Source organism: Schistocerca serialis, chromosome 10, assembly GCF_023864345.2.
Source record: "Schistocerca serialis cubense isolate TAMUIC-IGC-003099 chromosome 10, iqSchSeri2.2, whole genome shotgun sequence".
Classification (NCBI taxonomy): domain Eukaryota; kingdom Metazoa; phylum Arthropoda; class Insecta; order Orthoptera; family Acrididae; genus Schistocerca; species Schistocerca serialis.
Genome location: NC_064647.1, coordinates 34,256,802 through 34,274,058, shown reverse-complemented (window position 1 = coordinate 34,274,058; position 17,257 = coordinate 34,256,802). Strand labels below are relative to the sequence as shown.

General features: G+C 43.9%; 2 protein-coding genes across 2 annotated transcripts in view; one reads left to right on the top strand and one right to left on the bottom strand.

The window, feature by feature from the left end:
* Positions 1-17,257, top strand: part of LOC126424769 (esterase FE4-like) — a 298,792-nt gene that overhangs the window by 100,078 nt on the left and 181,457 nt on the right. The gene's annotated exons all lie outside the window — the stretch shown is intronic.
* LOC126424765 (esterase FE4-like) overlaps positions 1-17,257 on the bottom strand; it is a 107,572-nt gene that overhangs the window by 75,584 nt on the left and 14,731 nt on the right. Inside the window, exons 3-4 of the mRNA XM_050087516.1 lie at positions 13,985-14,144; positions 12,085-12,270 (exon numbers count right to left, since the gene is read on the bottom strand). Coding sequence (XP_049943473.1) covers positions 12,085-12,270; positions 13,985-14,144 — 346 coding nt within the window. The remainder of the gene's footprint in view (positions 1-12,084; positions 12,271-13,984; positions 14,145-17,257) is intronic.

Sequence of the window (17,257 nt, the reverse complement as noted above, 5' to 3'; positions counted from 1 at the left end):
TCATTTATGTAATAAAGTGAACTAAACTAATATTTCACGCGTACTACGTTGATGAGCCTTTTCCCAGAGGAGCCAAAGAACCCACGATTATGGCCAGATGAAATAGTCCATCATGTCACAATACCACACGTGGCTCCCTGTCCAGCGGCATCTATCACAAAGCGAAAAAAGTGGTCCATGTAAAACATTCATATTTCTTTACGTACTTCACGAATATGTAATAAAAAATGGGGTTTGTCTATTTAAGAAAACGCAGTTGATATCCGTTTGACCTATGGCAGCGCCATCTAGCGGGCCAGCCATAGCGCCATCTGGTTTCCCCCTTCAAGCTAGACAAGTTTCGTTCTTTGTAGTTTTTTCGTTTGACGCTTATTTCGTGAGATATTTGGCCCGGTCACGATGAATGGTCCACCCTGTGTAAGGCAAGTGTCTGGCGCGGTTGTTAGAACAATTTCTGCTGCTACAATGGCAGGTTATCAAGATTTAAGTGAGTTTGAACGCGGTGTTATAGTCGGCGGACGAGCGATGGGGCACAGCGTCTTGGAGATAGTGATGAAGTGGGGACTTCCCCGTACGACCATTTCACCAGTGAATATCAGGAGTCCGGTAAAACATCAAATCTCCGACATCGCTGCGCCCAGAAAAAGATCCTGCAATAACGGGACCAACGACGACTAAAGAGAATCGTTCAATGTGGCAAAACTGGAACCCTTTCGCATTTTCTGCAGATTTTAATGCTGGACTATCAATGTCAGCGTGCGAACCATTCGTCGAAACATCATCGAATTGGGCTTTCGGAACCGAGGGCCAACCTGTGTACCCTTGATGTACGACACAACGCTTTACGCCTAGCCTGAGACCTTTCAGCACTGACATTTGACTGTTGATGACTGGAAACATGTTACCTGGTCGGACGAGTCTCGTTTCAAATTATATCGAGCGGATGGACGTGTACGGGTATGGAGGCAACCTCATGAATCCATGGACTCCCATGTCAGCAGGGTACTGTTGAAGCTGATTGCTCCGTAATGGTGTGGGGCGTTTGCCGTTGGAGTGATATGGGCCCCTGATGCGTCTAGATACGACTCTGATAGCTGACACTCACGTAAGCATTCTGTCTGATCAACCGTATCCATTCATGTCCATTGTGCATTCCGACGGACTTGTGCAATTCCAACAGAACAATGCGACACCACACACGTCCAGAATTGCTACAGAGTGGCTCCAGGAACACTCTTCTGAGTTTAAACACTTCTGCTGGCCACCAAACTTCCCAGAAACGAACCTTATGGAGCATACCTGTGATGCCATGCAAAGTGCTGTTCAGAAGAGATCTTCACCCCTTTCTACTCTCACGGATTTATGGATATCCCTGCAGGATTCACGGTGTCAGTTCCCTCCAGCACTGCACCAAACATTAGTCGGGCACATAACACGTAGTGTTGCGGCACCTCTGCGTCCTCACTGGGGCCCTACACAATATTAGGCAGGTGTATCAGTTTCCTTGGCTCTTCAGTGTAGAAAGGCAGATAACAGCGTGAGTTAGCTTATCCAACAAGGCGTCACATTATTATGCTGAGAAGTGAAATTAAAGTAAAGCAAAAAGTACTGTACAGGTTTAGATTTCCTCATCAAAGCTGATATTAAGGTAGTAGAGATAATATATGGCGAAATAGATGAATTAATGAGATACGTGGAGCGAGATAAAAATCTCATAGTCCTAGTCGAGTGGAACATTATTGTATAGGAAGATGAAGGTGTTAGAGGTTGTGTTTGCAGAGGATGTGTCGTTTTCCTTCTCAGACTGGGACACTTCTCTTGAAGACAACCTTTAGAGAAGGGAGGCTTGCCGGCCGAAGTGGCCGAGCGGTTCTAGGCGCTTCAGTCTGGAACTGCGCGACCGCTACGGTCACAGGTTCGAATCCTGCCTCGGGCATGGATGTGTGTGATGTCCTTAGGTTAGTTAGGTTTAAGTAGTTCTAAGTTCTAGGGGACTGATGACCTAAGATGTTAAGTCCCATAGTGCTCAGAGCCATTTGAACCATTTGAAGGGAGGCTTATTCCGAAGTGAACCAAAGCGGACCGTTTGAGAAAATATCAGAGGACGTTGAACGTTTTCGATCATCGCTACTGGCCTCACAGAATCAGTGAAAAATATTCAGAATCCCATGTGATAATTAACTACGTTACATGAGCGACATAAGACAGAAGTCGCTCTGCGCTGATTTAAGTCCACTCTGGGCAAAATGCTCTGAAAATTTTGGTAGACAACACACACCTGATGCTGGTAATAGGTGAAATAGTGAAAAATTTCGAACTTCAGGAAGACTTTCAGAGGAACGACTTCTTTGTGCAGGGATTGGCAGTTGCCCCTCAAAATTAACAAATGTAACGTATTACGCATAAATTGTCAGAAAGACTCAGTTTTGAGTGATTACACGATTTCCAAGCATGCTGTGGAAGCAGTCACATTAAATATCTGAGGTTAAGCACAGGGGGCTATTAAAAGTGGAACGACCACAGAAAACTACTGGTAGGTAAGTCACAGGTCTGGTTGATATTCAGTTAGTTAGTTAATTATCTACATGTTACTTGGGTTATAACTGCGACCTCTTGCTACGATATGAAAAGACTCAGGTTTAAAATTATTTTGATACACAAGAAAGGAAGCATTCACAATATTAAAAACTACCGTCCTATCAGCTTGCTCTCAATTTTGTACAAAATTTTCACAAAGATCTTGTTAAATCGAATTACTTCCACCCTAGACTCAGCCCAACCTATAGAACAAGCTGGATTCCGAAGCAATTTTAGGACTATTGACCACATTCTGACTGTTAGTGAAGTGATAAGCAGAGCGAATGAATACCAACTGCCACTCTGCATTGCCTTTGTTGACTTTGAAAAGGCATTTGACTCCGTTAGCCATGTAGCTGTGCTCCAAGCTTTGAGTGAGCAAGGAGTGGGAGCAGGATACATTGAAGTGATCAGGAAAATCTACGAGAATTCTTCAGCTTATGTTAACATCGGCGAATCAACTCAAGAATTCCGCATCATGAGGGGTGTCAAGCAAGGCGATCCCATCTCCCCAAAACTATTCTCTGCTGTATTGGAAATGGTTGTGTCAAAGCTGAGCTGGGAAGGTAAGGGAATTATAATTAATGGAAGAAGGCTTACCAACTTGAGATTTGCTGATGATATTGCCTTACTGGCCAAAGACTTCGCAGAGCTCCAAAACTTAGTTACAGATCTTGCATCAGAATGTCAGCTGGTTGGCTTGAAGATGCACCTTTCCAAAACAAAAGTAATATCCAACAAATGGGTCCCAGCTGGAGATGTGAAAGTCAAGGACAGTCTACTAGAAGAGGTCAGTGAATATGTCTACCTTGGCCAGATTATAAATATGAAGGGAGAAATCTTTCGACGTATCAAGCTTGGCTGGCAAGCATTTGGGAAGAATTCAAAAGTATTCAGATCACAAATGGCAGTAAATCTGAAGAAAGCAGTATTTGATCAATGCATTCTCCCTGTGATGACGTATGGCTGCGAGGCATGGACACTGAACTCATTCACAAAAGGGAAACTTAGGACAACACAGAGAGCCATGGAGAGATCAATGCTGGGCTATACAAGAAAGGACAGGAAAAAGGCAGATGACATCCGGTCTGTGACGAAGGTTAATGACAGAGACAGTAGGTTTCTTGAAATGGCAGTGGGCTGGCCACGTCGCAAGAAGAAAAGACAACAGATGGACGAAGCTAGTACTGGAGTGGAGTCCGAGAGAGCACCGGAGGCCTAGAGGAAGACCACCAGACAGATGGGACAAAGACATCAAGAAGATCGCTGGTAACACCTGGCAGAGAACTGCCCACAACCGTCCCACTTGGAGAAGACTTCTGAAAGCCTACCTGAATCCACGACTCGAAGAGGCCACATCATCTAATGATTGAATTGGCTGATGATGATGATGATGATGATGAATTCAGCAGAAAATGTGGAAGGCTGCATGCTGACCATTTACTTGATGTCTTAAGTTCTTTATTCTAATTTCAGTGAAAATATCCTCAGGAAATGTAGAACACCCATAAAGAAGATAGCTTACAAAACGCTAGTTCAAACAGTAGTTGAATATTTTTCATCAGTCTGCGATCCATATCCCATAGGATAGAAAGGGAATGGTGAGGATCCAAAGAAGATGCTGCAAGAAAGATGATCTGCATCACGATGTGGTTTGCTGTTAAGTTCTGAGACCATATACTCATCTACGTCTAAATCTACATAGATACTCCGCAAGCCACCTTAGAGTGCGTGGCGGAGGTTACCCCGTTCTAGTCATTTCCTTACTTGTTCCACTCGCAAATAGAGCGAGGGGAAAGCGACTATCTACATGCTTCCGTATGAGCCTTAATTTCTCGAATTTTGTCTTCGTGGACCTTACGCGAAATGAATGTTGGCGGCAGTTGAATCGCTCGGCAGTCAGCTTCAAATGCCGATTCTCTAAATTTTATCAATAGTGTTTCTCGAAAAGACAGTAGTCTTCCCTCCAGGGATTCCCATTTGAGTTCCCGAAGCATCTCCGTAACACTTACGTTTTGTTCGAACCTACCGGTAACAAATCTAGCGTCCCGCCTGTGAATTGCTTCGACGTCTTTAATCCGAGCTTGTACGGATGCAAACATTTGGGCAGTACTCAAGAATACGTCGCACCAGAGTCTTATATGCGGTCTCCTTTACAGGTGGACCACTGTTTCGAAAAATTCTCCCAATAAACCGTAGTCGACCATTCGCCTTCCCTAGCACAGTTCTCACATGCTAGTTCTATTTCATATCGCTTTGCAACGTTACGCCGAGATATTTATACGACTTTGCTGTGCCAAACAGGACACTAGTAATACTGTATCCGAACATGAACTTACACTTTTCTACATTTAGCACAGCTACCATTCATCACACCAGCGGGTAATTTTGTCTAAGTCGTCTTCTACCTTCCTTCAGTCACTCAAATACGACGCCTTACCGTACACCACGGCGTCATCAGCAAACGACAGCAGAATGCTCCTCGCCCTGTCCATCGAATCACTTATATATAGGGAGGACAACAGCGGCCCTATCACACTTCCCTGTGGCAATCCTGACGATACCCTTGTCTCTGACAAACACTCGCCGTCGGGAACAACAAACTGGGTTTTATATCTGTGAACTTATTCCATACGCTCGTACCTTTGTTGACAGCCTGCAATGAGGCACCGTCTCAAATGCTTTACAGAAATCCAGAAATATGGAATCTGCAGGTTGCCCTTCATCCATGTTTCGCAGTATATCATGTGAGAAAAGGGTAAACTGAGTTTCGCACGAGGGATGCTTTCTAAAACCGTGCTGATCCGTGGACATAAGCTTCTAGGCCTCAAGAAAGACTATTGTATTGCAACTGAGAATATGTACAAGGTTTCTGAAACAAACAAAAGTTTGGGATATTGGTCTGTAATTTTTCTGGTTCTTTCTTTTACCGAGTTACCTGCGACTTTTTCCAGTCGCTTTGGACTGGGCGCGACATTGTCGATAAATCAAGAAAATAAAGGTAGGTAAGGAGCCATTGCCGTAGAGTACTCTTTGTAAAATCAAACTGGGATTCCATCCGGACCTGGTGATTTATTTGCTTTCAGATCTTTCACTTATTTCTCTACCGCAACGATGCTTATTACTATGTCGTTCATACGGAATCCTGTCCCATGGTCAAATGACGGTCTGTTTGTACGATTGTCTTGTGTCAACGATTTCTTGAATGTGATATTTAAAACTTCCGCTTTTGTTTATCTTCAACTACCACACCAGACCGGTCAACTAAGGACTGAATGGACGCCTCAGACCCGCTTAGCGATTTTACGTAAGACCAGAATTTTCTCGGGTTCTCTGCTAGGCCTTTTGCTAAGGTGTGGAGTTGTATGCTTCGCGCATACATCTTTTCATAGACCCACGAATCTCCACTAACCATCGTTTGTCGTCATTTGTGCGTTCCCTTTTGAACTGAGAGTGCAACAGCCTCCGCTTCCTTAGCATCCACCCAATTTAGTTATTAAATCTCGGTGGGTCTTTTCCATCCTTTGTCCACTTGCTAGGCATATAATTGTGCAGACCAAGATTTACAATCTGCATAAACCTTGCCCATAATGCCTCTTTATCCATCTTACTGTAATTAAGTGCTGTAAAAAAAAAAAAAAAAGGTTGGCTCTGAGCACTATGGGACTTAACTTCTGAGGTCATCAGTCCTCTAGAACTTAGAACTACTTAGACCTAACCAAACTAAGGACATCACACACATCCATGCCCGAGGCAGGATTCGAACCTGCGACCGTAGCGGTTCCAGATTGCAGCGCCTAGAACCGCTTGGCCACTCCAGCCGGCTAACTGCTGTCATTTCACTGTCTCTGTCTGAGTGAGATTCTAGTGACTGCTAGATAAACACTCTCCTGGCTTTCTTGACTGATTTTTTAACTTTCGTAGTCGTAATTGCTATAATGATATCATGTTCGAGAATCCCCGTTTCTATACTGACACTGTCGACAAGGTCCGGTCAGTTTGTTGCTTCAAGGTCTAAGATATTTGCATTGCGTGTGGACTGCCGAGCTAGCTGCCCAAAGCTGTTCTCAGAAAACGTATTCAAAAGTATTTCGCATGACTGTCTGTATGCACTCCCCGCAATGAATCCATAGACATCCCAGTTTATACTCTGTTGGTTAAAGTCGCCTCTAATTAGTATTGCATGATCTGTGTATTTACGCGCTGCTGACGGTAGAATTTCTTTGAATGAGTCTAGGGCTGTCACGGCAGTATCGGGTGGCCAGTAAAAATATCCTACAGTTACCTTGGTTCCGCCTACAGCTGTTACACGCGACCAGATCACTTGACTGACTGTCACACTCAAGTTCGGCCTCAATAGAGACAATATTTTTTTTTCAGTTGACATTTACATTCCCTCTCCTCTGGCCTCTAGTCTATCTTTCCGATATACGTTCCACAACTAGCCTTACATCTCAGAGCGTGACATTTCGGTTTTCAGCAAGCTCTCGGTCCCAAGAATAATTTCAGCGCGGGAACATTTTTGGAGGGCAGTAAATTCGAGAACTTTATTACGAATACCTCGACAGTTTACTGATAAAATTATGACGGTCGAAGTGTCTCTTTTTCTCAACGCCGCTTGATTTCACTTGTTGTAAGTCGACTGGCGAGTGTTCATCAGAGCACTCCAAACTACTGCCTAGCCTAAAGAACCCTCATGTGCACTCCACAAGAACTCTGCTACCCGAGTAGCTGCTTCCTTTGTATAGTGCATCACTAACCAATTAATTGAAGTCCTACAATTTCCCACACGATAACGCGGGTCTAGAAATCTGCAGCCAAGATCGTCACAGAGTCGATGAAACCTTTGGTTGAGACACTCCACTCGCCTCCAAACCAAAGCACACCGATGAACTCTGGAAACTATGCTGCAAATTGTCAGCTCTGCTCGCATTCCGCACGCGAAGCCAGCAGTCTTCAACTCCGCCAGCCGCCTATACCAACTGACATTCGCCCCAGAACCCATGCGACAGGCGTCGTTGGTGCCAACACGAGCGATAGTTTGCAGACGACTGCACTCTGCACGCTCGATAGCCACTGTGAAGGCAGCCTCCACGTCTCGGATGAGGTCCCCGCGATAGACATACCGAGTGCCCATTGTCTTTTTTCCAGCCCTGGTCACTATGTGCCTAAGAGACCGTATAACACGCTTAACATTAGAGCTCCTAATAACTGCACCCATGTGCCTGCTTGGAGCCTGCTGAAGGGGCGGCCACCTGTCACCACACAGGGTGAATGACTGCGGCCAGGCGAGGGTGAATGAGCGTAGCCAGGCGTCCAAATTGGCCCTCCGCCTCAATCGATGCGAACGCGTTACCACCCGCCAGTCACCCTGTTGTGGGGGCAGATCGACCACGTCGGGTGGTCTAGGAGGTGCCTCGGAAGGAGAGCCCGTGGGCAAACCAAGCGATATCTGATGTGTCCCATGCGATTCGCCTGATTCCCTGCCACCACTACACCCCAAGGCAAGAGCACATTCAACAAATCACATATTATGGTTAGCTCCTACTGAGTCCGCACACAGCATGCACACATCCTACCGACCTAGCAAGACTGAGGAAGTAAACTATAAAAGCAGACAGAATTCTAGACATGCAACTTGATACTCTCCTGATTTGTCACCAATGGATGCTGATCCGTTAATGAGGTATGTAGCTGGCTGTTCAGTGAGCAACTATTGCACTACAGACTGAATGAATTTACACTTACAAATACGTGGAATTAAACATCATAAATAGATAAACGATCAGATATTTAAAAAACATGTTGTTGTTGTTGTTGTTGTTGTGGTTTGATGCATCTCTCCATGCTGCTCTATCCTGTGCAAGCTTCTTCAAGTACCTACTGGAACCTACATCCTTCTCAATCTGCTTAGTGTATTCATCTCTTGGTCTCCATCTACGATTTTTACTCTCCACACTGCCCTCCAATATTAAATTGGTGATCCCTTGATGCCCCAGAACATGTCCTACCAAACGATCCCTTCTTCTAGTCAAGCTGTCCGAAAAAATCCTCACCAATTCCATTCAGCACCTCCTCATTAGTTACGTGAACTAACCATCTAATCTTCAGCATTCTTCAGTAGAACCACATTTCGAAAGCTTCTATTCTCTCCCTGTCTGAACTATTAAGCATTCATGTTACACTTCCACACATGGCTACACTCCATAAAAATACTTTCAGAAATGACTTCCTGACACTTAAATCTATACTCGATGTTAACAAAGTTCTCTTCTTCAGAAATGCTTCCTTTGCCATTACCAGTCTACATTTTATATCGTCTTTACTTCGACCATCATCAGTTATTTTGATCCCCAAATAACAAAAATCATCTACTACTTTACTCTTTTCTTAATCTAATTCCCTCAGCATGAACTCATTTTATTCGACTACATTCCATTATCCTCGATTTACTTTTATTAATGTTCATATTATATCATTGTTTCAACACACTGTCCATTCCGTTCAACTGCTCTCCCAAGTCTTTTGCTGTCTCTGACAGAATTACAATGTCATCAGCAAACCTCAAAGTTTTCATTTCTTCTCCTTGGATTTTAATTCCTAATCCGAATTTTTCTTTCTTTCCTTTACTGCTTGCTCAATATACAGATTGAATAGCATCGGGCCGGCCGCGGTGGTCTAGCGGTTCTAGGCGCTCAATCCGGAAGCGCGAGACTGCTACAGTCGCAGGTTCGAATCCTGCCTCGGGCATGGATGTGTGTGATGTCCTTAGGTTAGTTAGGTTTAATTAGTTCTAAGTTCTAGGGGACTGATGACCACGGATGTTAAGTCCCATAGTGCTCAGAGCCGTTTGAACCAATAACATCGGTGATAGACTAAAACCCTGTCTCACTCCCTTCCCAATCACTGCTTTCATATCATGCCCCTCAACTCTTATAACTGCCATCTGGTTTCTGTACAAATTGTAAATAGCCTTTCGCTCTCTGTAATTTACCCCTGCACCTTCAGAATTTGAAAGAGAGTATTCCAGTCAACATTGTCAAAAGCTTTTTCTAAGTCTACAAACGCTAGATACGTAGGCTTGCCTTTACTTAATCTATCTTCTAAGATAAGTCATAGGGTCAGTATTGCCTCATGTGTTCCAAAATTTCTACGGAATCCAAACTGATCTTCCCTGAGGTCGGCTTCTACCTGTTTTTCCATTCGTCTGTAAGGAAGTCGTGATAGTATTTTGTAGCCATGACTTATTAAACTGATAGTTCGGTAATTTTCACGCCTATCAACACCTGCTTTCTTTGGGATCGGAATTATTGCATTCTTCTTTAAGTCTGAGGGTTTAAATAGTATAACAGTACAGTATATACTACGAGGAAAACACAGGAAAATGCAAACTCTTAACGTGCCGCTCTGTAGCTGTACTCGTATATGAGCAGAGAGCTGGAGCCTGACGTTCCCATATATCATCCAGTGTATCTCAGGAAACGAACATGAAGGTATAATTACAGAAATTGTTGCTAACATGCTGTCTTCCGTTGGAATATTGGCTATGGGAATAGAAAGGAGGAAGTGATGGTGGTACGCAAAATACTCTCTACCACGCAACATATGGTAACGTGGGGAGTATAGATGCAGGTATAGACGTTGATCTGCTGAAACAAATTATTTCAGTGGATGACTACCTGTAGGATCAGCCACATGCTGCTTCTCAGCTGCAATCCTCTATGTGTCTATTATCAAGGATTTAGAACTCATTTCCAAATGTAATGTACGGTGTACCAAAAAGAATAATCCGATTTGGCACGTATACATTTCTGAAACTAATAAATATATGGAATTAATTTTGTTTTTTGATGAATAGGAGACTCAAAAGGTTTTTTCATACCTTTTCGTAGGTGTTCAACATGCCCCCGTTCCGATGCATGCCATATGTCAATGCGGTATTTAAACTGTTTCCACACGACAGTGAGAATATCTTGAGATACATCTTCCAGAGCTGTTGTTATGCAATGTCTCAGTTCATTTATTGTTGATGGTAATGGAGGCACATGCATGGAGTCTTTTATAAACCCCACAAGAAATAAGCACATACAGTCAGGTCCGGTGAGCTTGTAATGAAACGCTGAATCATTTGGTCCACTGAAACCGATCCATCGTTCAGAAATCCCTTAGTTTAAAAATTCCCGCAATTCCACACACCAGTGTGGCTGTGCCCCATCCTGTTGGTAAATGAAGTCGTTCGAATCAGTTTCGAATTGTGGAAAAGGAAAGTTCTCAAGCATATTGAGAAATGTATTTCCTGTAATGGTGTTCTCGGCAAATAAAAATGAACCATACACCTTTTCCCACCAAACTGTACAAAACACATTTAATTTTGGAGAGTTCCTCTCATGTTGTACAACTTCATGTGGTTGTTCTGTACCCCATGTTCTCACATCACGACGGTTCACCTTCGAATTTAAATGTAATGTTGCCTCATGAGTAAACACTGTGGAAGAAAACTGTAATCCTCCATCTTGGAAAGAACGAAATTACGGAATTCCACATGTTGTTGTTTGGCACCTTCACTAAGAGCTTCTAGTAGCTGAATTTTGTATGGTTTCAAGTGTATCGCAGCACACGCCAGACGGACGTCGGGGGCATGTTGAGCTGTTGAGTTGCATGGCGAACGGATTTCTGCAGACTCCTTGTGTAACTATGGCAGATGCGTTCGATCTCTGTGTCAGACACTCGATGACGGCCCTGCGATTTGCCTATACGCAAACAACCTGTTCATGCAATCGTCTAATGCTCTGTGCTGTAGGTGGATCAACAACATACCGAGTACGAGAGCCATGCTGAACAGCTATTACTGACCCGCACTGCGCAAAGCGTAGAACACAAAATAGTTTCTGTTGTACCGAGACCATTTTTACTAGAACTTAAGTGGGCACACACTGCTGCTAGCTAGCGGGAAACATGTAAAACTTGTTCAAACACATATATCAAAGAACATAATAGTTATGATTCTTTCTTTGAAATCAGATGATTCTTTTTGATGCACCCTGTATTACTTGCATTAAAATAGCCAAAATGCACTAAATGTACCGAGCGAGGTGGTGCAGTGGTTAGCACACTGGATGCGCATTTGGGACGATGAAGGTTCAAACCCGCGTCCAGCTATCTTGATTTAAGTTTTCTGTGGATATCCTAAATCGCTTCAGGCAAACGCCAGTATGGTCCTTTGAAAGGGCATGACCGATTTCCTTCCACATCCTTCCCTAATCCGACAGGACTGAAGACCTCGCTGTTTGCTGTCCTTCCTCAAATCAATCAACAAACAACAAAATGTCCAAAGCACTGTGATAGGAAGCATCACACATTCCACACACTGATTTGTAGGATGTCGTAGAACCCTTTTCCCGAGTAGTTGTTGAGATTAATAACGACCATGCACGCACCCTTGGCCAACGGCGACAGGACGCCCTTTTCCCGAGTAGTTGTTGAGATTAATAACGACCATGCACGCACCCTTGGCCAACGGCGACAGGACGAGACCGTGGCATGACCAGCCTCCAGCGCTGCCGCCGAAGATGGTGACGTTGTCGGGGTCTCCCCCCAAGCTGGCGATGTTGTCCTTGACCCAGCGTAGCGCCATCACCTGGTCCTTGAAGCCCATGTTCCCTGGCACTAGACGGTCCCCCGCGTTCAGGAAGCCTGCAACACGAGACACGGGCATCACCACAGCTGCTTATAACCTTACCCACTGACAATACTGCCACTATTGCACGGCATTAAACGTCTAGGAAACACCAAGGTGATATGAAACTTTCTATACAAAGCACAGTATTACACGTAATTATTAGGGTTAGTTTAAATACTCGTTTTGCTGAGTCATTTCCTTTTTTGTCTCCTTACGTTTCTGTGTGATGGGAAGAAAAAACTTAAACCATTTTCCAAATCACATAAACACTGTGTGTGTTGAAGCAAAATAATATTATTTTATTCACACAAAATCTGTAACTGAATTTTTTCATGCTTAATCTTACATTGATTCACTCATTCTTTGATAATATACATCTTTCTCGTTCCTCTTTTCATTTACTTATGCCCTCTGGAATGTATTTAGGTATTGAACACTGAAAATCAATAAACATCACTTTCGTAATTATCACTGAAATTCCTACGTGGATATCAACTTCGAGATTACACATTTTATTCATGTAATCGAGTTGAAGTTCGTCTTATACACTATCAGAAGCCGTAACTTCTAGAACTGTTAACAGTTCCCCAAACACTGATGATTACTGAACAACATTCTACATCATTTACCGTATCAGGGTAAATTAAGTTAATAATTAAACAAGTTACATAAGGTAGAATTAAACTATCTCCTTTAGTATCAAAAACTAACGTGCATCATACACCTTAATGTAAAAAGGTAATTACATATTTCTTGTTCTAAGACGTTTGGGAATATTGAAGAACGTTTTAATCCCAATGTTTAGGATTTCTAGGACATTCAAGAGTATTCCTGTAATTTATAGATTACCAGAGAACCAGCAGTGCTACGCAAATACACATGGGAACTGGCTCTACATCATAATATCGGATATCCCTGGCAATTGCACCAGGACGAAAATTTTGTCCCCTCATTGCGTCTTTCCTTACTTTCAAGTTATGGAACTCGAAATTATAATAAATCGTATAGAATAAGAACGAAAAAGATCTTGAAAATTTCTTGAGTGATTTACTTCAAATTTTTAAACGATACTGTAATAAACGTTCCAACAGATCTAAGTCATATATTCTTTTGCACAACAATTTACAGATTTTGTGGTAAAACCGGTATAACTCTCCCCTCTATATATTAGTATGGACTTCTTTGATATCTTTAGAATGCAAGGAAATGGAATTTTAAAACAACTTCAGACGAAAAAATTAGCAAAAAAAAAAAAAAAAAAGAACAGGAGGACAATGGATTTGAAAAATTCATCAAGATCTCTAGAAAACATATGTACAGAAAAAGTAAAATTAACTCTTATTAAGAAGTACAAATTTTCAGCATAAATGACACAGCCAAAGGCTATACAAATGTCAGATGAACAGAGTAAATTACGGTCAAAGAAAATGAAACAGTGTTGGGCAGGGCACGAATTGGCCAGTGCAACATGAAAAGGAAGGTCTGAGCGCAGAAAGGCGCAAGTGGTCCAATGTGGCCAATAAAGTTAGTAATAGTATGTGGCCGTATGAACGTTCTGTGCACTGTATATGATTGGAGGAGACTGCATGGAACACTCCGTCTTAACTTTTCTCTGTTTTGTGTTAATCCAGTCTAGAAACTTTTTGGGCAAAGGAGGGATCCATTCTCATTTGTACCAGTCGCTGATTGGCGTGTGTGTGCTGGCAGACACGGTGTTGGTATACTTACCTAGGACTCCGAGGCGGTAGTTGAGGGAGACGAAGACGACGCCGTAGCGGATGAGGAAATCGGGACCGCCAAAATCTTCGTTGCCGGAGCCCAGCATCAGACCACCGCCGTGGATGTGGACCATCACCGGCAGGAGACCACTGGAGCCCTCTGACGGCAGCTGTTGGCAAATCACTGCACTGCATTCGCCATGCCCCGCCACAATAAGAAAGAAAAAAGTAAACCAAAAAGCAAAGGCGTCAGATGGGCCATTCGAGATTAACCGACCGCAATGTCCTCCTCTGGCAGATGACATCATGTGGATGGAGGGGGGGGGGGGGGGGTTGGATCAGCACAACGCTCTCACAGCCTTTGTTGGCTTTGCACATCTTGGAGCCGCTACTTCTCACTCAAGTAGATCCTCAGATGACATCATGAGGCTGACTGGATCCCACTCGAATTCTCCCAGCGAGGAAAAATCGCTAGCTATAGCAGGAAAGAACCCGTGTCTTCCACAGGGCAGTGAGCTATGCTGACCACTAAGCAGTAGGGGGTGGGGGTGGGGGGGACAGAGCAAAATCGAGGTATGAGTATTTAAATTTTGTCTGGTGTCACTCAGAGGTCGTGGTTGCAACAAACGTTTTAAAATTATACAGTAGTTTCAAGCGATTTTTCAGTAACGCCAAGCATATTATTATATGTTGTGTACAACTTTGTATACCATGGTAAGGAGAGGTGGGCTACACAGTGGTGTGGTAACTGCCATCATAGGAAAGGAGGACACTGGTAGAAACAATTAGCGAACAATTGAACACAGTAAACAAAAGATTTACTTACCTTGTATTTCTCAAAGTGTATGAAAACTCATGACAAATATACACTACGAGATCAAAAGTATCCGGACACCCCCAAAAACATACGTTTTTCATATTAGGTGCATAGTGCTGCCACCTGCTGTCAGGTACTCAATATAAGCGAAATCGGTAGTCATTAGACATCGTGAGAGAGCAGAATGGGGCGCTCTGCGGAACTCACAGACTTGTAACGTGGTCAGCTGATTGGGGTTTCACTTGTGTCATTCGTCTGTACGCGAGATTTCCTCACTTCTAAACATCCCTAGGTCCACTGTTTCCGATGTGATAGTGAAGGGGAAACGTGAAGGGACACGTACAGCACAAATGTGTACAGGCCGACCCCGTCTGTTGACTGACAGAGACCACCGACAGTTGAAGAGGGTCGTAATGTGTAATAGGTAGACATCTGTCCAGACCATTAGACCATGACTCAGGAATTCCAAGCTGCATTAGGATCCACTGCAAGTATTATAAAAGTAAGGCGGGAGGTGAGGAAACTTGTACTTCATGGTCGAGCGGCTGCTCGTGAGCCCCACTTCACTCTGGTAAATGCCAAACGACGCCTCGCTTGGGGTAAAGAGCGTAAAAATTGGACGATTGAACAGTGGAAAAACGTTATGTGGAGTGACGAATCGCGGTACACAATGTGGCGATCCGATGGCAGGGTGTGGGCATGTCGAATGCCCAGTGAACGTCATCTGCCAGCATGAGTAGTACCAACAGTAAAATTCGGAGGCGATAGTGTTACGGTAAGGTCGTGTTTTTCATGCAGGTGGCTTACACCCCCTGTTGTTTTGCGTGACACTATCACAGCACAGGCGTACATTGATGTTTTAAGCACCTTCTTGCTTTCCACTGTTGAAGATCAATTCGGGGATGGCGATTGCATCTTTCAACACGATCGAGCGCCTGTTCATAATGTACGGTCTGTGGCGGAGTGGTTACACGACAGTAACATCCCTGTAATGGACTGGCCTCAACAGTCATGACCTGAATCCTATAGAACACCTTTGGGATGTTTTGGAAAGCCGACTTCGCGCCAGGCTTCACCGACCAACATCGATACCTCTTCTCAGTGCAGCACTCCGTGAAGAATGGGCTTCCAGCACCTGATTGAACGTATGCCTGCGAGAGTGGAAGCTGTCATCAAGGCTAAGGTTGGGCCAACACCATACTGAATTCCTGCATTACCGATGGAAGGCGCCACGAACTTGTAAGTCATTTTCAGCCAGGTGTCCGGATACTTTTGATCACATAGTGTAGAATGATGCTTGCTGTATTAAGCACAAACTGTGATGCCGAAGTGGAATGGCCCAAGTGTGAGTGGGCTGAGTAGCTGCCGCTAGCCATCCTATATTGCGGTGTCAGAGGGTACAGAGCCGCTGGAGTCGTGGCTGATCTGGCGCTCAACACTGTGTCCGCCGGATCCTGCGTGACCACTAGCGACGTCTAACCGAAACTTGCAAATCCTTTGCCGTGACACCCATGCAGTGGTATCGATATGTGATAGCACATCATACACGCAATGTATTTCCAGCAATCAGCTTTTAATTGCCAGAGAACTGTTTGACCCAACATGGTAAACACTTTTCAGTGTGTACCAAACATACCGACTATATTACACTATAACCAATAATTATTTAAAGTGGAACTTTTAATATTCTCATTCCATTAGTTGTTTAGATATCTCCGCAACTTATTCCGTCTACCGCCTTCATAGCATGTGCTGTATGCCAGTGCAAATTTTGAAGTCACAGCAGGAAACAGGGAAAGAACGAAAAAACGCATCCCATGCATGAGCAACAACCCTAGCCATAACGCCTAAGGTCAAGGAAAAGTTTCCTGAGAAACTACAGTCCGGTCCACGAACGATGGCGGTTCGCGCACGTCGAGGCACGGACGAGGATTTCATTGTTGACGATTACAACTGACATCTGCTGTAAGGGCATGCTCGTGCTTTCCGCTTGAAGAAAGCGTACATCCTGCAAATTATGTCTCTCGCTTGCTTATGCAGATTTCATCATTGACCAACACAATCAGTGATGACAACTCGCAACAAGTGGAATCAAATCTCATTAAACAACTCGCTGCGATCACGTTTAATGCTCGCAGACCGCTCGGAACATACTGAACCTTCATTGGCTGTCGGGATTACGTGACGTAGGCGCATAGAGCAAGCTGGTAAACTCGACCGCTATAACAACCATCGATGAAGAAGTCCCATATGTCTTGCTCACCAGATGGAAGAGTTTGGTCATGGCTGCCTCTCCCAAAGCTATAAGTTGTTCTAACGGAAACATCCTCTACTCTCGGTGTCCTATTTCGACTCAGATCTTTCAGAGCTTTGTCAGATTCTTCCCGCAGTTTCGTATCTCCTGTCTCATCTTCATCTACGTCCCCTTCCCTTACTATAAAATTGCTTTCTTGTATAGAGCCTCTC